This window comes from Pinus tabuliformis, chromosome 8 (assembly GCF_031772625.1).
Source record: "Pinus tabuliformis cultivar Carrire ecotype Pingquan chromosome 8, CPIR1, whole genome shotgun sequence".
Lineage (NCBI taxonomy): Eukaryota > Viridiplantae > Streptophyta > Pinopsida > Pinales > Pinaceae > Pinus > Pinus tabuliformis.
The window spans coordinates 1,360,943,945-1,360,971,703 of record NC_142294.1 but is presented as its reverse complement, the minus strand read 5'-3'; the positions used below and the strand labels follow the sequence as shown (position 1 = coordinate 1,360,971,703).

General features: G+C 39.7%; 1 protein-coding gene across 1 annotated transcript in view; it reads right to left on the bottom strand.

Annotated features, from left to right (window-relative positions):
- Positions 1–1,129: 1,129 nt before the first annotated feature.
- LOC149240541 (tryptophan synthase alpha chain, chloroplastic-like) overlaps positions 1,130–27,759 on the bottom strand; it is a 154,556-nt gene continuing 127,926 nt past the window's right edge. Inside the window, exons 3-4 of the mRNA XM_089370207.1 lie at positions 2,607–2,666; positions 1,130–1,641 (exon numbers count right to left, since the gene is read on the bottom strand). Of these exons, the coding sequence (XP_089226333.1) occupies positions 1,507–1,641; positions 2,607–2,666 (195 nt within the window). The 3' untranslated portion in view covers positions 1,130–1,506. The remainder of the gene's footprint in view (positions 1,642–2,606; positions 2,667–27,759) is intronic.

Genomic DNA, 27,759 nt, shown 5'->3' with positions numbered 1-27,759 from the left:
AAAGAATTAGATGGCACACATTAATAGTTAAAAGTTTTGAATTTGTGAACATGAGCTAATAGGTTAGTTTTAAGAATTTATCTTACATGCCTGACTTGGTTGTTTGGAACATGAATTTATCTTGCATGCCTGACTTGGTTGTTTGGAACATGAATTTATCTTGCATGCCTGACTTGGTTGTTTGGATCATGAGTTTATCTTGCATGCCTGATTTGTTTGTTTGGATTATGTTTTAGCATACCTAATTTGTTTGTTTGGATTATGTTTTAGCGATTTCAATGTACATTTATGATTTCATCTATTTCACTATATATTCTTACCTTAATTGCAGATTTTGGAATGTTTTGGAAATTTAATGAATATGAACAAAGGCAACAACTATTTGACTTTACTCATGTCGTTCCCAAAACCTACAATTACTCAAATGATTTTACTAATGCCATTCATCAACTCTCATAGACCCACATATTCATAAATAAAATGGAATTACATAATCAATTAATTAGATATTTTAATGGAAATGAAACTAAAAAAAATTATTAGATAGCCTGTTTTACTAAGACAACCAAAACCTAAAACATTGAATATGTGAGGAGAAGCAGGAATGAGCTTAAAATAAAATAAGCATGCAATTATATTCAATTAGAAGTTTCGAAGCGTAGTGTCCACATTAATTTATTTTGCAATCTACTGAGATTTGAATGGATTTGCAGTTTGATTGAATTGCAAATGCTCAAGTAGAGTAAGTTGCAATCGTGGTGGTTTTCGTTGCTTTTGTTTCAGGGATGCAACCTCTGTGAAGATATTATCCGCAGATTAAACCATTGAACAACGATGAAATCTTCTACACCTGATTAAACTGACACAGGCATTGTCATTGCCAGCCTTGTAAATAAGTGTTGTGTAGTTCATTTGCAGATTCGGTTTGTTGACATTATCCATCAAAGCACGTGCCATCATATTCTGAAAATTAAATTATTTGTTTTACGCTGGCTTAATTGCGATCGGTAAATCATAAATCTGGCTATGTGCACTTAAAATATAACGAAAATCTGTTTCATTCTGACAAAAATGGTTGTGAATTAACAGAACTCTGTATTAATGCAGATCACCGAATCACTAGAGAATATTGCTATCAAATCTAATGCTTTACTGAGAAACATGATGTCAATCAGGATATTAGAGTAAGCTGTCGTTTGTATCATAAAACTCTTTAGGCAGACTGCTAAACACACTCAGCTAGCATGACAAAATTAGGCCAACACATTTTTACATTAAAGGAGGACAAATTAATCACAGAGAGACCACAAAATCTCCCTGAAAGCAAGAACGAAAAGAGTGTCAAGTTCAACCACCTACTTTCTTGTTCGTATTGACAACACCAGTCCAACATCTTATAAACATAGTGCTCGAATGTGGAGGGTAAACATTCAATAAGATGGGAGGCATTTCAGAAGTAGCAAGCATCCCAGGAATCTAGGAAACATATTCTTGCCATACAATTGACTAAGGAATTGCAGCCCTAAGATTTCGAGTAAGGGTCTCAAGATGCTCAAGTCCTTCTTCCGGTGACTTTGCTTCTCCAAGCAACTTCACCATTGCACTGCCCACAATCACTCCATCTGCTCCCCATTGTGCAATCTGTAACAGCATGTAAACAAAGGCAAGCATCAATTCAAAAACCCCTGCTTATCATGTTTATTAGTATTTAGTTCCCACTGATGGTGCTCCTCTCTAATGTCTCATGTAATTCAATTACTCTTGCAGACTATATATTTTCACACATTATCTCAAAATAAATATTTGTTGACATATTTCCTGTGGTATAGTAATTAATTGTATCTGGACTGGGTTTCTTCATTTCCAAAAGAAATTCCTTAAAGTTCACTAGATAGATGTCACCAATTCCTTGAGATTGAAAACATAGATATTAGATAGAAGTATAATCACCAAATGATTTTAAACCTGTTTGGGGAATACAAACTAGCACCCCCGGGGATGCACCCTCTGTGCCTCAAAGGCAAGTCAGTAACCTCAAAAGAAGGGGCATCCATACTAAAACGCTTCAAAAAGAAAAAGAAAATAATCGCAATGACAGAGAAAAAGCTTAGTAACACCCTCAAAAAATCCTAGTGCACTCTATGCAACCCATTCAAACAATTAAAACAGAACCTATTTCAATTTTTTAACTAGATTATATTTTAGCAGCCAATTTCAAGTTTGGACAGCAGCATGTGTTTTCTTTGCGGATTGGACATCTGGGCTTTGTCCATAGGTGGTTTTAACAGTAATAAAGCATGTGTTTTCATCAGGGGAAGACTTTGGCCCGTTTTACAGCGTGAACTCTTTGCCAATAACTTCTATAAATGGTTACTTTCATTATGATTACATCCATATTTCTTGGAGTAGCTAAAGCACGCGCTTTGTTTTGTAGGTTCACAAGTTGCACGGGTGTATCACACTCTAAATCCTCCTAACCTATTACGAATTGTCTACATTCAACATAAATATAACTAACATCAGAAATCAATGAAATCACAGTTTTGCTAGCATACAATGAATCAAAACCTATAGTTTATGGTCTTAATGCATTTAGGAAAACGAACCTGAGCCACGTGCTCTGGCTTGGATATACCAAATCCAACAGCCACTGGTTTAGTTGTAGCCTGTAAGACACAGGATTAATCATCAAAACAAAAAAATGTAGTCAGGTCAAATCTTAATCAACATTCTCCATGTCTTTAATATTAGACATCATGTGACCAAGTCAAGCATACATAAGTTTACATCCTAACGATATCAACGGCAATTATTCACGAGTCTTGAACATTAAAAGGATCACATTATTGTTCAAACCAAGACAACTTAAGGAAAATAGAGTGATAAGGGCAAAACCAAGTCAGGGTCCTGCTATGATAAAGTCAATGAATATGTTATCCCTACAATATTTTCATTTATAGATATATTATGATTAAACCAAGAGCAGGAAGGCACAGTTCACATATATTAACCAAAAGCAAGGAACCAGACATTGAGAGATGATGATAAAGGTGTTCCATGGATGCAATGTTGGGCTAATGCAATTAACTGAATTACTGTTGCAAACACAAATCCTCAAAGATAATCGAGATAAATCACAGAAATCCAAAAAGAACAAAGAATTTATACCTTGTAGATGGTAATGAAATCAATGTGTCCCTCTGATGTTCTGACTGAAGGTCCTTAGAAACTTATTTGAAACTTGAAATGGTAATGGAGACGGACACGGTGTAGAGATTTAGAAATACATGTAACTGTAAACGAGATGTGGAATAGAATCTTCTTATTAATTGGAGTGATTGATCCATTAAGTTTGATATGTTTTTATTCGTGGACATAAGTACGAGTTTTGGAAACCGGTATACCATGGAATTGTAACCCCTCACAAAATTTTGAAAACATTGTACTCAAAATAGACAAAACAAAAATACAAATATTTCAAAAATTAGTTTTTGTAAACAACATAAAGTTGCAAATTTGAATAAAATGATCAAGAAAACTAGAATGTTTTTTGGCTTATTTCATCATTTTTTTATTTTATTTTTTTTTATTTGTGTCATTAGGCATTTGTGTGCTTTCTGCAAGTCCTATGCCCCTTTTAAGTGCTTTTGTTGTCCCAGAATGCACCATGTTTGGGCTGAAAAGTTTTAGAAACATGGGCCAGTATTTCAGGGCACGTTTACAAATCACTACACCTTCCCGAAACATTTTGGCCCTTTTCAAAAATGCATTTCAACATTTCCAGCCTAGAAACATGGGGGGATTGTTTCCTGCAAGTTAGATTCATATGGCTTGGTAGTTGGTCTACTAAATTATTTTAATTATTAACGATTAACACCTAACTGTAATAATGATCACTTAACAATAACATGACCTTCATGACACTTTACTAAACATTGAGTACTAATATTATTGGACTCTTAATATTCTGTTATGTAAAAATTAATTAGTCTGTAATTATTAGTTAACTAAGGGCTCATTCACCAAGAGGCACCTGAGGCAGTATTTAAGGTAGGGGCCTCCCACAATTGTATCCGTCATTCAATAATTAATAAATATATCTATACATGTTTCTGTTAAAGAGTTTGTGCGCTTCAGGTGGTATCAGAGCCTATCATTCCTCGGTTGGTAAATCGGTATTCCTCGGTTGGTAAATCGGTGTATCCATTGTGCCCCTTCACTGTGTCCCTGCGAATCTGCTACCCTACACTCCCATTTCCATCGTTTCGTCCTGCGTCTGTAATGTTCTCCCATCTCTGTTGGTAAAGCGGTCGCACCACATCTCTGTTGACTCACTTCATCGTACCACCATCTCCGGCTGCGCTTCCACCATTCCTACTCGAGCCCCGATCCTACGTGTTCTGCTTAACCTTCCGCGTGGGTTGTTTTCACTGTTGTCATTCATCGTGACCCATCACTCCATCCACCGTCCACGTTTCATCACTATCCACTTCCGCTTAATAAGTTTTAAAATATATAATTATATAAATATAATTATAATTTAATTATATAATTTAAGATAGAACAAAAACAAATCTTTAATAATAATAATAATAGGATTTTTTTTAATTAAAAAAAAAATACGATCAAGTTAAGATGGATAAGTATACTCCACCGCATAGCCGATCAATGGCTTCATCAATGTCGATGACCAATTTCAATAAAAGTTTGATAGATCTGGAAACTAAGGTGACCGGACATGGCGAACAAATCGAGGTGCTCCAAGATACATCAAAGAGAATATAGAGTCAGCGCGAGCAAAACCATAATGAATTTAAAAGAGATCGTGCAATCCTTTCAAATACAATGAATCTAAATCATAGTCAAGCAATGGTGATGTTGACCTGTGTTTGTGACAAGTTGAAGATTACACTTGATCAAATACCCCAAAATAATGAAGCTACTCAACATCTCAATTACCCAAATCTGTCAAACTCATCATACTCACATGAGAAACTCGAGTCTCCAAAAGCATCGACCATATCCTATCAACAAAATAGTAACACAAATTTTCAAAATATGCAGCTTTGGAATCAATTCTCAAATATGCAGCTTGCAAATCAATACCCTCTTTACTCCAACAGTGGCGACATATCAACGAAGAGAAAAACTTGAACTCTCCAAATTTGACGGTAATGAGAAGTGTAATGTTGCATGGTTCAATAAAGCAGAAGAATATTTTGAGATTTACAGTATTGACAAGGATGACAAAAAGATCAGGGATGCATCCATGCAAATGGAAGGCAAAGCATATAATTGGTATATGTGGTGGAAAAAGACGACAATTTCTATCAGCTGGAGGAAATTCAAAAATGCATTCTTTAAAAGATTTCAAGGTGTCAAGGAAGAAGAGTTATTCTCAGCACTTACTAGACTGCAACAAAAAGGAGATGTGGACAAATACACTCGAGAATGGGAAACTTTAGCTGCACAAATACCTGGATTATCATAAACTTGTCTCATTCAATCATACACCACGGGGTCTAAACCCCATCTCCAAGCTGAACTTGAACTTCAGGACATCACTTCTATAGAAGTAGAAAGACAAAAGGAAAATGTTGTTGAAAAGACACACGAAAAGATGCAGTGGCCAAAATTTGAAAGAGTATATTCGAGAAAAAGATTTTCCCAAGCTGTGAACACAGATAACACAAAATATGTTCCACCTCATCTTTGTGAAGGAGAGAAAACTAACTTGGAAATGAAAAAAATGAAAGAGGGCAGGTACAAACGTTGTGGTGAAAAATGGGATCCTAAACATAGGTGTGCTAAAGAAAAAGAGACCAAAAACTTGTATAAATGTGAAGCAACTAATGATTCAGACAATGATGAATCAGAGACAGAGGAAATCGAAGTGTCTCTAGAATTCTCTCCAAAACTAGATAACGTGAATATTCTGCAAGTATCATTATTAGCCATGATAGGTATATCGCAGCCCCAAACATTAAAGTCAAAAGGACATACCAAGAAGAGAAATGTAATGGTTTTGATCAATACCAGTAACACCCACAACTTTTTAGGCTCTACTATGGCGAAAAAACTCAACATTTCCACATTTCCCATGTTCAACATGAAGGTTATGGTCGCTGATGGTAAGAAAATTGAAAAACTTGGGAAGAGCCATAAATTCAAATTACGAATTCAAGATTATAATCTAGATTCTCCATTCTACATTGTACCATTAGGAGGAGTGGATGTGGTCCTAAGTACCCAATGGCTTCAAACCCTAGGTAAGTACTCTACCAACCATCAAAAGCAATTTATAAAATTTAAATGGGAAGGGCATAAATACAAGTTATGTGGGTTCCAGCCACCTAAGAATCAAATTGTATCATCATCCTATATGATGAAAATGATTCAGAAGGGAGCACCAACTTATGTAATACAGTGTCATCAATTAGAAATGTTAACTTCAAATCTAGTCAACGAAGAAGCACCAGAAGTCCAAGAGGTAATTCAAAAGCACAAAAAAGTCTTCCAAGATCTTCCAATGAAGATGCCTCTTAAAAGAGAAATCGAGCATACAATAGAAGTCAAAGCAGGATCAAATCCCACCAACATCAAACCATATCGATATCCACACCATCAAAAAATTGAAATTGAGAGATTAGTCCAAGACCTTTTAAAGTGTGGCATCATCACAAAAAGTAGAAGTCGGTATGTTGCTCCAGTTATGTTAGTTCAAAAGAAAGATGGATCATTCAGACTATGCATCGATTATCGAGGACTAAATAAAATAACAATTAAAACAAGTTTCCAATTCCTTTTATCGATGAAATGTTGGATGAACTGCATGTCGCTAAATACTTCTCAAAATTGGACTTAAGGTCACGGTATTACCAAATCAGAATAAGGTTGGAAGACATAGTAAAAACGACGTTCTGAACTATTCTGCATCTTTCTAACTAACTCGGCATCTGCATACGCAGTTGTATGAACTCATATAGGCTATTTGGCACTCCTAAGTAGACTGACTCGGCCTTGGTAAGTGAGCATGCTATTGAAGAAATTGCTAAGGCTATTCGACATTTGCCTCTCTGCCCTAGCACACTAAATTGGAATCTCTTCTTACTAATTGCTAAGCTAAAACACACGTCTCTAGTGTGTAATGATGTGATTACAAAGTCTATGCTCTTCCTCTATATAGAATCAAACTAGCTCCTCAACTCAAGCAAATTGCCTCATAGAAATCAAGTCGAATTGTTTATTGGAACTCAAGTCAAACTGGCTCCTTGAACTCAAGTCAAACTACCTCACTAGACTCAAGTCGAACTAAGATTAAATCTCCATGCATCGCTGAGTTTGATTTACTATTTTTTACTATAGTAAAACTAGAGAATTTTCCTAAGTCAAAACTATAAGAAAGTATAACTATGCCTTAGCTTCACTCGTGTGTTTCGCTACCAAATTTAGCGCACTTCTAAATTCAGAAGAACCCTTCCATCTCCAACTTCAATTAATAAGATGGACCAAAGTGCCTGCTCCATCTGACAAAGCTATAGGAATAGGGATCAAGATCAAGTTCCAAGAGTTAAGACCGAGCTTGAATGCGAGGAATGACAAAGTTTTGAGAGCTAGAATGGTGTTCAATTGCATTGTAAATGGGTGCAATTTCAATAGAACCTGACACCCTCATCAAGTTAGCCTCATAGAAGATCATAGTTTTTTATCCTCATCCATGTGATCATTGTGGAAACATATTCATCTTCTCATCTAACAAGGTGTGAACGATATAAGTTATTGATAGTGAGGCTTATAGTTTTGAATCCCTATCAATCAAGCATGTACAAGAAATCCTAATCCGTAGCTAGAACCAAAGCCTCAATCCTTAGCCAGAATCAGAGTTGTAGCCAGAGTCATAGCCATAAGAATGATTCGGTTTGTGGTCATCTTCAAACCAACATAAGTTTGCGATCATCTTCAAATCACCACTTGCGAGCACTTCCAATTAGCAAAAGACATCAACTTCCAACTAAATTAGGAAATGTTCCAGGAACTGCTAAACCTTAGGGCCATGTTCCACAGTTTGCAGTGATCTTCAAGTTGCCATTTGCGAGCACTTCTAGTTAGCAAAAGACATCAATATCCTACTAAATCAGGAATTGTTCCTAGATGTGTTGGGCTTTAGAATCAAGTTCTAGAGTTGTTGGTCAGCCTTAAACCACTATTTAATAGAGAACTTTGGCTTCTGCTAGCAATTGGATTTGTGGTCAACCTAAAACCACCAGATTGAAAGAGCTCATTCAACCATTAGCAAATGTCTTAATCTCTCTGCTTAGTCCCAAAAGAACCCCTTAGAATTGAGGTAGCAAAAGTTGGACAACTTATCTATTAGGATTATGGTGTGGAATATGCACTATCATCGAGAGTCCGAGAAACCTTGGAAGCTAAATCCAAAAGTTGTCAACATTGTATTTATATCTATATCATTCTAATGAAATGACATTGACACCTATCTTTCACTACAGTGTATTTCAACACTTTCCAACAAGAGTGGATTGTTGATTATAGATCTACTCAACATATGACCAAACATGTGCACCTTCACTTCAAATAGAGATGGCGGCACAATTGAAAGAGAGCAATATTGGTCACAATTTAGCAATACACAAGGCGTGGTGATGTCATCATTGATACAACTAATTTTGGAGTCGTTTTTCATGTTTGTGTCGGACTAGATCTTCTTTCTCTCTATTGTTATAGACATTTTTGTGCCCTACAACTCCAAGCATGAAATGTCCATAAACCAAGGGCTCCTAAGTCCCTAAAAGTGTTGTTCTAACCCCTAAAGGAACAAGGTCAACAGATTACAGCTTCTCCTAGAAGTTCTCCACCAGAAACTGCTCAAAATTGGTCAAAACTAGATCAGTGCACTTGCTCCATGGTCAGGGTGTGATGCATCGTACCTTATAGACACGGGAAGTGCATTGCATTTCAAAAAGCCCTTCTGTGGGGTGCGATGGACGGGAAAAGACAAGTGGCGGAGACAGTTTGCAAGGTGGATGATCATGGAATCTTCCAGAAACTTCTCCTGGGACACTTGCCTCTCAAAATCGCCCAAGGATGAGTAAGAGATCAATGAGATCTCCAAGTGGCATCAAGGACTATCAGAGAGAAGACACTAATCAAAAACCCAGAGCTGACTCACACCTATGCAAATATCTATATATAGATCTCTCATCCCAGAGATTCAGAGGTGGGAGGCTGGAATTTTGCATATTGTAAGGAATTGTTGTTGCTTTTTGAGACAAACATCAGAGTATTGGGTGATCTATGCTTTGTTTGAGGTGAAGAGGGGTTTTCTTTGCTGGGAGGTTGATGCTGGGTCAGGAACCACCGGTTGTAACTCTTCCTGGATCTTTGTTTATCAATAAAAACTATTTGAGTTTTTCCTCCATGCTTTTGTATCATTGATGCTTGTTACATTTGTATGGTTAACTTAAATCTGATCCTAAGTTGTTTATGAGTATAGATCCATGTCTGTGTATAGTGTTCTTCTTCTGTGATCTTACAGGTACTTTGTGAAGCCGGGCAAGTAAGGGAGCAAGTAGCTGGAGACTATCAAAGAAGAGAGGGATTGGATCAAAGGATTAGCGCAAGACACAGGTTGGTTCTTTCTATTCCTCTCTATCTATAGTTCATAAAGGAAATACAAAAGTAGTTTTTCTCTGTTTGTTTCTAAGGCAACTGTCACACCTTAGTGGGATAGAGCAGTTCTAAATAGACACTTTTCCCTGTAACAAAATGGCGACTCCGCTGGGGAATGTCTAATTAGTTTGTTTGTGTCTCATTCTTTGTTGTTTGTTTCATAAACTTATAAGTAGCTTTCGAATTGCATTTTCCATAACAAATGCAAAGTAAATAACTGCTGCTTCAATCCATTCACTGGATCTGTTTATGATTTAAACAGCTGATTCACAAACTATCTGATTGCCCTTGTGATAGCTCTTAGATCCTCCTTAGATCTACCCTTGAATGTTGCATTACTGATTGCTTTTACTCGGCCAAAAACCAAAGACTGAACTGCAAACTGTGACCCGGAACCCGAACAGATTCTTGTTTCTAGCCCAGCGCAGGTACTGTTAAGAGATCCTGAATTTCAGCGCACTTCTCGAAAGGGAAACCTGCGCTGCATTTCAGATTCTCTATGTTACAGGTGCGCTGATCATACTAGCCCTGTGCAGCTGTGGTTCTTGTGCTTCATTCTTTCCAGTTCTATCTCTGAATTTTGCTGCCTGTGATCAGTATATGTATGTTTGAAACCCCCTTTTCCTTGTTGTTATTCCGCCTCCTTTGTACAAAAGAACTGTAGATGTTTTTGTGTGTTTGTTGAGTCATTTACAGTTTTCCATTGCAAAAGTAGAATAGTCGTACTGTTGTCCTTTGATTTGGATCTGTCACAAGTGTCGATTTCGATCATAGGAGAAAGTTTGATTGCTGTTGATAGTCGATTATACTGTTACTATTGCCTTTGGTCTGAATTTGTCATTTTCTAGTGTCAAGAACAAGTATTCATTTCAAAATCGCAAGGTGTCGTAATCATCTCTGTTTTTTATTTCGAAAAAGAGCTTGTTTATATTTGTCGCTTGAAAAGAAATTCATATTTGTACATCAAATTTCTTTTTAGCATCAATACTAAGAAAGTCAAAAACAAATACATGCATGTGCATTTGCATATAGATAGTCTGTTTGTCTTGATTTAGGAAAGTGCATTTACGGTGTGCTCTTTGCTCTTTGTGAAAAGATTGTGTCTTTCTTTTCCTCTAGTAGCTAGGATTTTCATTGCACAAAAGAGATAAAAGTTTGTTTATCATATTTAGATTGCATTTTAGGAATTACATCTACATCTCGTGGTGAACCCAAAAGGAAAACTTCATAAGCAAGATCAACTTAAAATAAATTCAATGAATCTAGCAACGCTTTGGAACTTAACACACAACATTTAGAGGTCTAGGCTAGAGACGTATTTCGGCGTCGTAAAGCCTGGTAACTGTTGTCCTCACTGATAGTTGGGTGATTCCTCCACTTTGAGACGATAAGTGCCAGTACGGACTTGTGCTCCCACGTACCATCGAGTATATTTTGGGAGACCCCTATAGGCTTAAATCCTTTATCCTTAGGAAGCCGTGTCTGCCGCCCTATCGATCACAATGCACTGAACACAACATTCAGGAAGATTGACTGTCGTACCGTAAAAAGTATTCTGCAGTTTTGCGATTGGTTTGGTACTCCCTCTACCTAGATCTCCAGAGTAGTCCCTTTCGTTCCTTTTCAGACTCCTTAACGGAAAAGGTCCATCTGAGCACTTGTCACTTCAGGCTCATTAAAAATCGAAGGAGACTAGAGTCATCTTTTGTTTTTTCTCGACTCTTAAAAACTGAAAAAACAAGTTGTGTCAAAGCGTCTAAAATTCATTTAATTCGGAAACATACCTTCCCTTTATTTTAGTTGATCGAGTAATCCGCAATCGTGGAAGAAAGTCAATTGAAACCCCGTCGTTCGCGGAGGCTTACGAGTCAACCGTCTTTGTCTCCAGAATCGAAACCAGTACAGACAAAGCGAACTCATTTAACCGGTTCCAAATCTCCTATCAAAGTTAGAACAAGTGTTCCAACGACATCAGAGACTCCGGTTACTCCAAACATTTCTGGAATCCCTGCCTCTACAGAAGAAGTTCAACAGCCATAGAAGGATAGTGATACTAATCCTAGTTTGAGAATAAACACTTGTGTTACCGAACCAGTTCCATCTACAACCGGTTCGGAGAGTCTTACTCTTCAAACATCTGTCGTTGCCGATTTCACACCTTCTTCGGCACCAGAAATATTTTACGGACCTGACGGTCTTCCCCTTCCACCTGGTCTGATTGCAATAGAAGAAATTGTAGAAGATCCTCAAACAAGTACTCCAACGCACTTTGGGGTCGAGATCACTCTATATCCTTCTTCATCAGAAGTTAGTCTACCACCAGCGGAAGCTCCTGTAGAATCGCTAGGTAATCTTTTGGATAGACTACAAATGTCTGAACAACCGTCAACATCTAGGACTGTGTCGTCTGACACAGCGACGGCAGAACTCCCTGCTATCACTCCGACAATGTTCGTCGGCATGCCATCTGTCCCGACTAGCTTTCAGCCGCTAGAAGGAGCCCATTCAGGGTCTATTTCGACAGTATGGTCTGTTCCTGTTTGTTCATCCGGAATAATATCCGAAAACTCTTATGTTGAGTCTCAACAAATTGATCCATTTGGAGGTCAATTTGGGCAGTCCGGCCGCCAAGGGCAAACAATTCCCTTGAGTTCTGGATTACCACCGTATGGGGGGCAGTATACCCTTTCATTACCCCCTCCGGGAGGATATACATACGAGAGTTCACAACAACATTCAGGTTATACTGGAATTACCTCAAGTGGTTGGGTACCTATACTACCTCAACAACCAAGAGTTGTGTATTCAATGCAACAATGCGTACCTATGTCGAATATCCCGACTATGCCAGCTATTGTGACAGTGTCAAAAGTTCAAATGCTGCCTGTTGTATGCCAACCTTAGGTTTCTCAGGTTGTAGTGCAACAGCCCCTTGACCCTGCGACTCAACCATAATCGCCGACTAGTGGAGCGACACAGGTTCAGATGGGTACAACTACCCCTCATCTTGGTCAAACTATTAGTATCAGGCAATAACACATGGCTTCACAACCATGGCTGATGCAATACCAACAACCGCAATTCCAACAAGTATACCAAGGTTCTGAGCAGCAAATCTTTGCGAATAGTGTACAATCGTACATTCAAAATGGTCAAAATCAACCATTTTACAACGGTCATGTCCACCAACCTTACCAAACATACCAACATCAGATGCATTATGCCGGTATGCAAAGACCAACTGCTCAGGCAATCCCATCTTATCCTGGGTATGCTTCACCTAACCTGAATCAACAGTTAGCCTTTGTGGAAACTTTAGAGTTACCTGATTTAAATCGATTAACAAACGATCCAATTGCTTACGCCCCTTGGTGGCCAGTGATTCCGTATAAACTTCCATCAGATATTCCTAAATTTAATGGAAATCCGGGTGAAGATCCATCGAATCACGTGATGACCTTTCATCTATGGTGTTCGTCAAACACCTTAAATGATGATTCGATAAGAATTCGCCTCTTTCAGAGGACGTTAACGGGTCCGGCGGCAAAATGGTACATTGAATTGCCTAGAGCTTCGTTCGACAACTTCAGTACCTTAGCCACAACCTTTTTAACCCATTTTCAGTTACCAATAAGGTACGAAACGGGAACAGAACTTCTTACCAACTTCAAACAGACAACGGCCACTCACATATCTGATCATATACATGAGTGGCGACGTCGTTGTAGAATGGTAAAAACGTATGTCCCCGATCAGCTATTAACTGAATGGTTTATCAAGTCATTACTGCCTTCCATCATGGAAGATGTGGCAAAGGGGCGAGTCGTAACAGAAGAGCAAGTTATCACTCGTGCGTAATATTTGGATTTGATTTACACTCAGTCTGGCATGCTCTAGTATAAAATACCTAACGCTCCTAGACCGGAATTCTCAGTCCCTCCCCCTCCTAAATCAAACAATGACTCTCATGCCGGAGATGGCGTGATTGGCACAACAGACACGAAATCGACAAAGGCTACATATAAAAAGGCCCGTAAGATTTCTGGTCAAAATGAAAAAGAGGAACTTCTTGCCTCGGAGGTAAATGTCGTGTCGACCGACAAGGGAAAACGACTGAAGCAACCAGGGGGCAAGAAGAAAAAGAAAGGGAAGAAGAAGAAATGGGATGAGTCATCTCCTGAAAAACCTTCTGCAAACCCTTATGGGCAAAGGAAACCCCCTGCAGGGTGTCATATATGCAATGAGGATCATCGGACGAGAGATTGTCCACATAAAGCTGAAGTTAAGAAACTCTTTAAGAGTTCAAAAACCTCAGCAGTATTGACTGATCCGTTTCCAAACCCGGGAACCAAACTGGTTGCTAATCAAAATGCTTCCCGATCCCAAGTGCTTATGTTGTCTATCTCAAAGCAGCAAAATGATGCTTTGACAAGGAATAAAGATTACAGGAATCCACAACTGTCGAATAACAAGGCTAATGAACAACCTAGTAGTTCGACAACAACTTTGACCGAAGTTGTGCCACCCATCATTCCTGAACCAATGATAAAGTCGCCAAAGGGAGTAGTACACAAATCGACATTTAATCCTCGTGCAAAAGTAGCACAAAATTATAATATAGTAGAGGACCTGGCCCAATCGCCGTCCGCTATGTCGACACTTGAGGTACCGCAAAATTACCCCTCCCAAAAGCAAGCTTTATTCTCAACAATAGGTGGGATTGACCCAATGGATTCCAATCTTGTGGCCTTTGATCATAAAGGATATGACCCTCAATTACTGGCCCAACTAGCTTTCCTTATTCAAGTGAAATCCCTCAACAAAACTGTTCATTGAACAATTATTGATGAGGGGGCATCTACATGTATTATGTCGATGAGTTGCTGGAAAAATTTAGGGTCACCACCCTTGTCGAGATCGTCAACGACATTAAAAGCATTTGATGGACGATCATACACTCCATACGAGATTTTAATTATCTTGCAAGTTGAACTGGGGGGCAAAACAGTAGAAATTGATGTTGAGGTTATCCGTGAAAACCTCGATTACAACATCCTACTGGGAAGGCCCTGGATATATGCCATGGCCGCAGTTGTGTCGACCTACTTTAGGAAGATTGCATTTCCCTTTCAAGGAAGAATTACAATCGTCGACCAACAAACATTTCTCCCCAACAGTTCACAAGTTACGGAAAGCATTCCAATGATCCATGGAAGCAATCATTCGCTTCAAAATATCGGAGTAGGTCTCCTAAAAGGCCCTGCCTTAATGGGTACTTTTGCCCTACCGCCTCCGAGTAATCTGGCGGAAGTGGCCACAGTGGAAACATACAATATGAAATCTTCTATATCTAATGGATTCGGAAGATTCCTGAACATTTTGTCAGCATGGATCATCGCCCTAATAGAAATATTGTAGCAATCAATTTTCTTGGCCTACGGGGCAAACCCAAATCAACACTCATCGAGTGTTTGGATAGAAAGGTCTAAGGAATATGGCACCTCTTCAAATCCTTCGTCGCATGTACATTCAACAGACGAAGGAATCATTCATTCAATGATAGGAGAGGCACCGTGGGAAGATTACCACCATCGCTCCCGTCTTCCAAATTACCATGAAGATTATTCCAGAAACCTTAATCATCCTTCAGTTTTTGATTCTCTATCAAATACTGTAAATATGGTGGATTCCGAGGACGATTCTTATCTCATGTCGACCTCGTTAAAAAATGAAACAAGGAGTCATGAGGATAGTTCTTTTAAAGTGTCAACCTCATTAAAAAATGAAACAAATCCCCTTTCCAAATCTCAAAGGTAAACCTTAATTCCAACCACCGAGTCGAATGCAATGAAGCTTGGGGGGCATGCACCTCGATTTGCGTTATTATGTTGTGGGCATGCAAACTTATATCGAGCAGTGTTACCGCAAGGTTCAAGCTCGTTAAAAAATAAACCCGCATCGAGCAGTTTTAGCACATAGTTCAAGCTCGTTAAAAAATAAACATAAGACATGAGCAAATGTTTCTACCCACGTTTAAGCTCATTAAAAAATGAACTATTCCCCCGGTAAATAACCATCGTGAATGTAGTACTTCAGCCGTTAAAGCCTTGGTCGTGTTTGCACCGTCACCTCCACTTTTCATTGGCCGATCATTCACCTCCATTTGATTGTTTACCCATTTTGAGGAACAGATGCGAAGAGTGATTTCACTAGCCATCCTTGTGACACTGCCGTGATTGGAAAATTTCAAACCTTACCTGGAATCAGCTGCTACCCGTTTTATCACTCGTTCCTCAAAAGACGAGTCTTCTTTAAGCTCTTTACAACTGACTCGTAAAATATGAAAAGATTGCCGAGTCCTTGGCCTTCTAGCTCGTTAAAGGGACAGGAAGTGCTATCCCTCCTCTAGATTTTAATCTTTTTGGACCTGAGGGATTATTACACAAAAAGATCGAGCGATTGTTTTGTTTGGCTCGTTAAAACTATCGAAAATTCATCCCTTCTGTATTGTTTTATACTTTTTCGGACTTAAGGGATTAGATGACGAAAAAGGAATTTTGGAGTTACCTTTACGTGCCTTTTCAGACTCTCTAAAATTGAAAAGGACCGAGTTATCTTTGTCGTTAAACTCGTTAAAAAGATTAATAGCGACAAACTTGTCTTTAGACGAGAACGAGTTTCACTATCGTTAGGCTCGTTAAAACATAGCGATGGGTTTTCCCGAAGGGAAAATTATAGAACAAGCATATGTTATCCTCCTCAAGCTTGACAAAAATAAATAGGTACTGGTCAGCAATGACTGGGGAAAAATTGGGAAGAAAACTCAAAGAAACTTTGTTGATAGCAAGTCAATCTTGAACATGACACTTCCACTCCGTGTCCGAGTCGGGTTGGGTTGTTTCATTCACCGGTCACATCACCATGGTCACGCCATACCATCCACATTTGGGGTTAATGCTACCAATCCATCACATCAGTGTCGTCGATATGTTCAAGAGAAGTCATCCAGAGAAGTCACCTATGTCTCACCCACTACCATACATTATACTCCATTCTTTCATGACTGCCACCCTGAACCGTATATCATCAGATCGTTTTCACCTCCATCAAAATCATTTGCTCCGTTCCGTGTCATTGATGTGGGATTCATTAAGGCCCTCCTATGACGGATCACTTCTTGTCGACATCAGCTCATTATCCAAGAAGTTGATCTAGGAACACCCCATTCAGTACTTTGAAGCTTGCATGACTTAATGGCAAGTTTCTCACTTCCGGCGACAGGTTTACATCAATGGCCTTCGACCGAAAGAATTTGCGTGGTGTTTGACGCCAAGTCCTTTATTCACACCACGTGGATTGTACTGTAGTACCTTGAGGATCATTATCATTATCAGTGATTCCTCTCGCGCTTGTTAATAGTTTACATCATTGACTGGTAATCAAGCGATGTCTTTCCATGTTCGACTTCAAAACATTTCTCACATGGATCGACTTGTACTTCGAGTAAATATTGGATGAGATTGAAGACCCTGGATTTAGTTTCATCCATCTGGGCTGCGATATATATTCACGGAAATAAAGACATCAAATGTACAACATTACAGCACAGATAATTATCCTACCAAAAGAATGATGGATTTATCAGAATCATCAGTCTACACTCAAACGATTGTCTGTCCTATGTACATAAAAATGAATTTATAAAGCTGAGCATGGGAATGCCTGCCTCAGCTAGATCATGAAAACAGTATTAAGATAATGTATTGTATTGTATCTTATTACAGGTCTCCTCCCAGCATTGAAAGAACTTCGGATCCTCATAGTAAAGCATTTCACCTGACACCAAAAGGTTAACGGCCTCATACTTTAGGGGGCAACTGTTATAGACATTTTTGTGCCCTACAACTCCAAGCATGAAATTTCCATAAACCAAGGGCTCCTAAGTCCCTAAAAGTGTTGTTCTAACCCCTAAAGGAACAAGGTCAACAGATTACAGCTTCTCCCAGAAGTTCTCCACCAGAAACTGCTCAGAATTGGTCAAAACTGGATCAATGCACTTGCTCCATGGCCAGGGTGCGATGCATCGCACCTTATACACACGGGAATTGCGTTGCATTTCAAAAATCCCTTCTGTGGGGTGCTGTTAGCTACCTATATCAATAGGTTTCATATTTCATGATTGGCAATGAAAAGGTCCAAATATGCTCTACTTTGATGAGGCAAAGATCACATATTTCCAAGAGAATACAATCTGTGCTTATAGCTTGATGTGGACTCAATTTTGATGGATGGTCCAACAGCCTAATCCGGATCATGCCATGTTTTAAATTTTCAGTTGTAGAATAGAGAAATAAGTCTGTACAAACTGTTTAATCTTGGCAGACAAGTAGCTTAGGTAGAGAAGTAAGGCTCCCAACTGCTTAATCTGGGACCTTGGAAGAAATAAGGGTAGTAGTAGATAGAAAATCAAAAGGAAAAAAGCCAGAGAAAAGAAAAGGCAAATAAGGGTCTGCAAGTCCAAGTGAACCCTCCAAGAAGAAACAAAAAATGCTAGGCAAATAGATGGGTAGGTAGATGGGGTTGCAGAAGTGTCATTCCTTATAATTGAAGGTATACTAAACTATTTCACAAAAGCAGAATCAATGGATTGAGAAGTCCTTCTTCTCTATCAGGTTGCAGCAAAGCAAAGAAGCATGTCTAACTTCCCACTTATCCCCTTTCCCATTCATTAATAATATCCCCTCATCAGCTGAGATTCATGGAAGAATTGGTGGTTTTATGATGGTTCTTAGTCCTTTAAAAGCCACATTTCTTGTCTAAATTCTTTTCATTTTGATCTACTCCCTAAACTAAGTTATTTTCAAATAAACTTAGTAATATCACCCATCATCCACTTTTTCATCCACATTAATTTCTAACATCTATTGTATAATTCCCCTATGTTACCCTTTCCCTATTATTATAACACCATGGTGTATAAACCCCAAACATTGTATAAATATCCCTCCCCTTGGCATTATAGCCATATGTTCTCCGTCAGGGATCAAAATGACATCTGGTCACTTTCATAAACCTAAGTCTAACCCCCCTCCCCTCTTCTGAATTCATTTGGCCCATTAAAACCTTCATTTGCTGAGAAAGCCTTATAAGAGACCCATTTTTACCCATACCCGCTTTAAATTGCAAAATAACATCAAAACCCACTTTTATTCGCTTATCCAAAGTATCTACCCGCATTATTTTTATTCCAAAAATACATTGGAAAACATTGCAAACCACCATATCCCAAAGGTTTTCCGCCGGGCGCAGACCCCAAAAAATATATTATTTTAATCCTTCTCCGCTCTCGTATCAACCGCACAACTCATCAACCCGTCAACCGTCCGATCGAGCGCTTTTGATCGGACGGCCACTATACGTATCGGGTTGGGCCCGACGTCCGACATTTAGCACTCGAGAAACTATCAGAGGGTGACGTCAGGCCTCTGCCACGCGTCGCCCTCACAATTTCTCGGGTTGCCCTCTGACAAAACCATCGCCGTATCGTAGGCGATCCGAGAAAACCATTACCGCCTTTTTGTTTACCACCAGTTTTGTCGGGCCTGCGTCATCCCCACGTCAGAGCCGCGCCACTGCCACCCCGCCGCCGCATCAGCTCCTTCGTGCGCCCCCGCGCTGATATGTCTGCCACTTCATCATATCCGTGGACCAATCACAGCCTGCCACCTCACCCGGTGACGTCATGCTGACGTCATCCGACTTCAACCCCACCTGATGACGTCATGCTGACGTCATCCCAAAAACACGCAAATATGCCAAAAATCCATATATTGGCCAAAATTTCATGTTTTTTCCACTTTTGCCAAAAGAAACTGTTGTTATTTCTGCATGCTGTTTACATTCAAACCAGCGCCAACCTGCCAAATTTGATTCTGAAACCGTCGGCGCCTCCATTGTACCTGTAGTTGCAACCTGTTATCGGCCATTCGCAAGGTATTTCTCAAGATAATTCCTGTACCTGGTTTTATCATATTTCTGCAAACAAACTGTTTAAGAAGGCCTAAAAACACTGATTTCACCATCAATTACCCAGTGACCTGCACCTATTTCAAACTGATGGAACAATAAACCTTCTGCAGAGCCCGCATTTGACAAATTGACCTGAACTCACAGCTAGTTCGTGCAGTCGTGAACTAGAAACCTCAACTGACTAAATTCACCATAGAAACACTCATGTCAGTCCTGCTACTGTTTTAATCACTTCTTTAAATAGTATTTCAATTGCTGTGTGCTCAATTTACCCTCTATTCCTTGAAATTCGCACTTCCATTGCATAAAGAACTCCTCTGTGTTATTCTGCTCACTCGAACCAGTTCACATACAATTCAGAAGCCTCATTAGCCATGGAGACACCAATAGCCCTGAATGTTCAGCCTCTGAATGCCCCTCAAAGGGAAATAGAATGGAAAGCCCTGGGAGACTTGGATTATCAGATGTTAGACTGGTTCCCAATGAACTCTAAGTTTAATATTCATATGCTCAATGAACTAAAAGCCCAACACCTTAATGGAGCTGATATTTTAGGGATTTGGGACTCAAATTTGCCCATTTACAACCTCCCTCAAGTCAATCCCCTTCCAGACTTGATCCATAAATGCCATGAATGCTATGATCCTTGCCAGAGAGCTGTTCTCAGTCCTACAGGCTCAGTTTTGTTCTTTATCACCCCAGAAACCATAAATGAGATGCTGCATTTCCATACTGCAAGGCCATTGACCCCTCTTTCCATGTTGGATTTAATAAAGGAGGGGAGTAACTTTTCAAGTGCCCAGATTACCAAAATTAACCAGTTATTTGTACAGCCAAGCTCTAAAACTATGAGAACTCCTCCTATTGGATATCACTACCTGAATGACTTGGGCAGAATGCTAGTGGATTTGATCAACTATGTCCTGGGGTTCAGAGGAATTGAGGATGTTGATGACACTATAATGGCAATGTTGTCCATATTTTCTCCTGGAAAGCCTCCAGCTGTACACTATGACTATGCCACATATATTGCAGAAAAGATCCATGAACAGCTTATGAATCTACCAAGGGAGAGGGTGTTCAGATTCACCTCATACATCTACCATCTGTTCTTGTTTTATCAACCAGACAGTTTCTCCATTCCCCTCAAGAAACTCAATGCCCAGGGAAGTCCAAGGTCAGTTGTGTTTTGGACTTCAGTTTTCCATAATGTTTCTCAATCACCATACACATACTGTGAATTTATAGACCTGTTCATTCACCCAGCTATGACCTTGCTGTGTGGTGTCCCTCCTCCAAGGTTAACCGATGACATGCAGAGAATTCTCCATCTCTCCAAATCCTACAGCATTGGTGATTGGTATTTTTACCAACACCACACAGTAATCAGAGTATATGGCTGTGAATTGGACCCTTACAGGCTGCCAAGGTATGTCCCTATGAGACTGTTTGCCCTAGAATACTTCAGGCAGTTTGGAAGTGCAGACTGCTTCCATTTCCAAAGTAGGAATAAGAAGGTGCAGCTGAAGGTAAGGAACCAGCTAGGCCCTTTTCTATACAATAAAAGAGAGGAGGGATGGAAGGAGGCAGATATGATCTTAGAGGGTTTCAAATTGCAAACCAGTTCTAAATGGATACCTTATGACCGTAATCATTTTATCTCCCTCAGAAGGATAAGATACAAATTGGGTAACTATTCACATGTTAGGCTGCCTCATATTGAAAAGTATGCAAATTCTTTAAGCTGGAAAGAGGGCACTCTAGAAGAGCCAATCTCTAGAGAGCAGATACTAGAGAAAGAGGCTAGGAATCTTCAAAAAGAAGCTGACTTGGAAACTTGTGGACAGGTTTCCCCCTCATATCAAAGGCAATTTGGAGCAGCTGCCTCATCTTCAACAACACATCAGCAAACTGCCATGGACACTCAACAGACATCCAGCAAAGGCAAAGAAAAACAGGTGGAGAAGGAACAACCACCTCCCATGACTGAAGGGCAAGCAGAAAAAGAGATGGAACAACAAGAAGAAGTGCAGCAGCAGGTAGAGCAACAGCAACAACAGGAATCACAGCAAAGAGAAGGGCAGCATGACAGAGAGCAGCCCACACAGCAAGAAGGGGCAGTTGAGGCCCCAATTCTCACTGAGCAGCAGGCTCAAAACATAGTACCTCCTAGGCAAGAAGCTGTTAATGAAACCTCAGTCCTCCAAACTCCACAAAAGGAGGATGTAAGCAGGAAAAGGGATAGAGAGACTCCCTTAACTACATCAATACGTCATGGTGAGAAGAGGCACATGATGAATCCCCTTTCAGAGGAAGAGATGCCTATAGGGCAATCTTTGGGTATGGGCCCGCCCAGTTTGGAGGCATCTGCAAGTTCCTTCCAACAGGAACAAGAGAGGACAGTGGGAGGAGAAGTCAGCTCCTCTAGCCAGCAGAGAGAGGGTGAACTAAGCATTAAACAACACTTCATTGAAATAAAGAAAAGGAATGAGCCCATAAAAATACAGCTGTATAACCATTTGTTGAAAATGGCTCCCACCAACCAGCAGCGACTAATGTCTGCATATGATGTCCAGGAGGGCAAGATGATCATGAGTCACTTCATGCCAACTACTTTGCAGCCACAGTCCCCTTTAGATTACCTAAGGACCAATCTTGAGGTCCTGGCCAAGGACATCCACCCAATGGATAAAATTGAATTGCATAAACAAACAGGTGAGATGGTCTATGCTTCCTTGGCAGACAAGACATTGGATAACTGCAGGCTAGAAAATAGCCTTAATAATACAGCTGCCCAACTTGAGTTGGAAAGGGCATCCTCTCAAGCAAAGGACAACAGAATAAGGTCCTTAGAAGATATAATTATTGAGATTGGGCATGATCCCAAGGATATCAAGGGTATACAAGAAATATTGAAATTGAGGGATGCAGATATGGCAGCTTTGAGGAGAAAGATCAAACTCCCAACCACAATTCACCCTCAAACAGATGAAGTAGCTCAACAAAGGCATGATCAAGATGCCACAGCTTTGCTGGTGTCTCTCTATAAGCAGCTTATCCAGACACAAGAAAAGCTGGGAGAATCAGAGGCTACACAGGCAGCATTACAAGCAACTCTGAAACAAAGAGAAGAAGGTCGGACCTCCCAACCTCCTCCTCAAATCATTAACCTTGAGGAAGCTGCTCCAACTACTATTCCTCCTCCTCAACAGACTGAACAAGCAGCACCATCTACTTCAGCACCACCAACAACAGAGCAGGCCCCTAGCTTGGATATGCAAAAGCTAAGAAATGAGATTCAGGCCCTGGAAGCTCAAATGACAGAACTGAATGAGACCAGGGAGAAATTGGCCAAAGTAAATGATAGATATGACAAATCCAAGCAGGTTGTGGCAGAAAAGGGCAGGGAGATAAAAGCCCTCAAAGACAGGATCAAAGAGCTAGAGAATGAGCTCAAATTAGATAATGTCGTGGCTGAGCTTAAAACAGTGCTGTGGGCTAATATTGGCCAGTCTATTAGTGACCAATGGCAGTATATTGAAACAATCCATGAGCAGTTAGAGCTCATTCCAAAAGCACAGACTGAAATTCATAGATCAAGGGCTGCACTAAGCAACAGGCCTGAAATTGCCAACAGGATGATTAATGTGCTTAACAATAGAACAAGTACTCAGTTGTCTACCATGGGAATTTCAAACAGAACTGAGACCATTCAGTTAATCAAGAGGGTTCTTACACTGAGAAACTTGGTGCAGACATTAGAGAGAAGAACCCAAGACATGCAGACTGAGGTAAACAGGTTTATGGACAAATTTCAGGTATTACAAAACAGAGGGTTCCCTAGCTTACTGAAAAGCGCAGGGAGACTGTTCACACATGAGCAGTATGCCAAGAGGGTCAATGCATTTGTCACAAGTCAGATCAATGAGAAGCCCAGCACCTCAGAGGAAACAGGGCCAGCCACAGGACAGACTCTCTACAACAGAGTAGAAAGTTTATTTTTTATAATGAATGAAATTAAACACCTGTTTGAAGTGCCTCCCAATTTTAATAAATATACGGAGGCAGAGGAGACTATGGATGCAATTCTCAGGCATCAACTACCTACACAAGAATGGTGGACTAAGGAAATACATATGATTTTATAAACAGGAAGCCATTCAATAAATTTTGTTCATGGAAAATGCAAATTGTCATACACAGGACAGTTTAAAAGAATCAGCGTGCGTTAAAGATGAAAGCTGAGCCAACTCAGCAGAACTTACGGCCAACAAAGCAAGGTGAGAAGCTACAGGTGTCCAGGCCGAGAAGCTACAGCAGAGCAGCTCCAAAAGCGCATTTTCCAGCATTAATGCAGATCACTCCAACCGACTCGTTGGCTTCCAAAAGCCAAAATATCTTCTGACAGATAGAAAGATGCATTTATGTTGTATTAAAGGCAGCAATAACTTCTTATCTGCTGCTCTGAACAAAGTTGGTGAAATATTTATTTCTCAGATGACTCAACGCCTTAGATATTTCGTAATACTGTTTGTATATATTTTCCCCTCGCACAAGCTTGCAGGTGTTGTTGTTGATTTCTCTTGAAGAAGTTCTTATGCTGTAATCTTTTCAGAGTTTAATAAACAAAGTGATGGAATTTCTCAAAGTTCTGAAGTGTTGAATGCGTTCTGGTGTTTGTTGAAAACTACAGGCTTCATGTGTACCTCACAATACAATAAGTTTTCTGTGACTCTCTTTGTTATGTGTTTCAATCTTTTACAATCCATATATGTTTCTAATTTCTAAGTATTTAGCAACAAAGAAAAAGAATAGCCTTCAGGATTTATTCATGCAATACCCTGAGCTCAATCTATGTTGTTAATGAATGTTTTCTTCAGCTATAATCTTGATAAGTGTAATACTTAATTGCTACACTATCAGAATATATCTTTCACAGTGACCTTTGTTTCAGGAATTCAAGTTTGCTCCTGAGCAACATTTTCACTTTCACATCACCAGCTTAATGGAGAATTCTTAATTGCTTTCTGTTGGCTAACCATACACCACCACTTAAGTTTAAATTTTGTTTATTGAGATACCCAATAGGCCCTGCAGTCTGAACATTCTCACTCCAGCATTTCAAAACAATTCACAGCTCTAGACTCCATTGCCCAATGATATACCACTGTCTGAACACTACATCTTAATCACTGAAAGAAGTCCTTCAACCAAAACATAAACCAAAAACCTGATCATAATAGCTAGCCTAAAACACTACCAAAACAGAGAAAAATCATAAAGAGAGAGCCCTCTCTGATTACAGTTTGGCTAGAAACTGTAATCCAAAGATTGGTTAGTGGTTACCCCGGCCGTATTCCCTTGGGAGTCATAGGGAACAACCTGGGTGTTAACATAATTGGCGACTCCACTGGGGACCTGAGCATATTGTTTTTTCAACTGTTGTTTGCCAAGACAGTGGTTTTAAAAAGCTTAAGCAGTCCCTTAAACAAATCCTAAAATATCTTAGAAAATACTCAAAAAGAGGTTCAGAAGCTGGCTCCTAAAAGGGAAACCAGGCACACTAGGTCAAACCCTGACCCAAATCCACCAGCAGTTTTTGAAAATCCAAATACAAATCCCAAAATAATCAGGAAACAGTAAAGGCAGGAAAATCCTAGTGATTTTAGTCCTGAGACAGCTCACCCTGAGCCAGTTCCAACTCCTATCAAGGTTTTATTTCGATCTACTCCTGTTTCCCCCAGGTCACCATCTAGATCTCAAAGCCCTCCTTGCACATCTTCACCCACTGCACATATCCCCTTGAACAATACCCTAGGTGTTGCTACACCTATTACCCCTATAGTACACACTGTTCCTTTTATCCCAGTTGCCCCTGTAAATCCCTTAAACCCTGTGAATATGGCTAACAGATATGCACCCTTGCAAATACCAGCTAATGCTGCAGCTCTACCCCAAGACTACCAAACCAAAATCTCATATTTTGACTCCACTGGCCCTTTGATAACTGTTCAGCATGCCAAAAGGATGCAAGACCATTTTGAGACATATGAAATAGATGATGATAGTGTGAGAATGAGGATGTTTGTTCAAAGCCTAACTGGGGATGTAAGAACTTGGTTTAGATCCCTGATTGCAAATTCCATCACAACTCCTGATGAGCTGTATCAAGCCTTTACTAACAGATGGGAGAAAAAGAAAGATCCTCTGCACATACTTGGGGAATATGACACTATCAAAAGAGGTCCCCAAGAGACTGTTTTGGAGTATTGTGCAAGATTCAACAATGTATATAACGCAATCCCACAAAATTTAAGACCCCCTCCTGATTTAGCTTTGTACAAATTCCCTGATGGTTTTGACCCTGACATGGCCTATCAGTTAAAGGAAAGAGACCCTCAAACCCTTGCAGAGGCCCAAAAGGTTGTTGTCACAGTGGAAGCTAACCTGATTGCCAAAAGAAACAGAGCAAGGTTGGAAAAGAGAACCGCTTTCAAAGAGGAACCCTCAGCCTTTGATCAAAAACTGGATGCAATACTCACTGGTATGAAGAGATTGGGGGATAGAGTGGAATCGGTTGAGAGAAAATCATCATGGGAAGCACCACAAAACAACCCTCCTAGGAATCCAAATTTTAGGAGAACTCAAAACCCAGGCATTGGCAAGCCCAGTGCTGACCAAGACATAAGACCCCCTTTCCAAGAAAATTATGCAGAGACTTCCACATCAACTGAACCCAATGAAGATTCTCAGATTAATTTAATGGGTCTAGATGGTGAAAGTCAAGTTTTCTTAACAAAAGAAGATCATGAGGATGATGAAATCAAACTGTTCCAAACTAAATCAGGTGAATCCTTTGACTTTAAACAAGGCTATGACACTGCTGTTTATGAAGTCCATAAACAATACAAGCTAAGGAGTAGAACTGTGAATGTAAATCAGCCTGAAAAGATAAAGGATAATCGGCAGCCTAAAAGAGCCATAGTCACAGAGCCTAATGAAAAAACAAATTCACCTGCAGAAGAAGTAATTATTGAAGAGATCACTGAACCCTTGTCCTTAAAATAGCAGCCTATGGCTACTTCATCCCCTCACCCTAATTTAAATGTTACTCCTCAAGAGATGAGTAAAAAAGACAAGTCCCAAAATCAAGATAAGAATCAAGAAGAAGATTTAGTGAACAAGGAAAGGACTGTTATCCATAACCCTAAGACCCAATCTGAAAAACCCTTTGACCTAGAAACTGAAATTGGCAAACTAAAGATAGCAATTCCTCTCTCAGAACTAGCCAAGCATGACATTTATAAACAACAGATCAAGAATTCCCTTCAACTCACAAGCATCAAAGATAATGTCAATGTGTTGGATGACACCCCAGAATCACTGTTTGGCCCAGAAGTGGATGGAAAAACAGTAGTCACAGGGATATTACCTTTTTATGTCAGCTTACATATTCATGATAAAATATTACATAATGCAATGTTTGACTCAGGTGCCTCTCACAATCTCATGCCAAAAGCAGTCATGGAGAGATTGAATCTAGATATAACAAGACCATACAAGGACCTGTTTTCCTTTGACTCCAACCAAATCAAGTGTTTAGGTCTCATAAAAGATTTATGTGTGTCTCTGGTTCAATACCCAAACAAAACAATTCTAATGGATGTTGTAGTTGCTGATATCCCACCTAAGTATGGGATGCTGTTATCAAGATCATGGGGAGCTAAACTCCAAGGTTCCCTACAATTAGACATGTCATATGCCACCATCTCTGTTTTTGGGCAACCAAAAAGACTATACAGATAAACACTCATGAAATACATGGTCAGCAGTGAAGAAAAGCCTCAAAACTTTCCCATATATGCTGTCCATTCAGACATAGACTCATACATTCTCTTCAATGACAACACAACTCTCTCAAAAAATGATGTTGAAACCAAGATACTCATACAAGAGGAAGACACTAATGAAAGAACTACCACCCATGAAACAACAGTCAATCAATCAATAGACACTGCTGCTGCTCTAGTTGTCAAGCATATT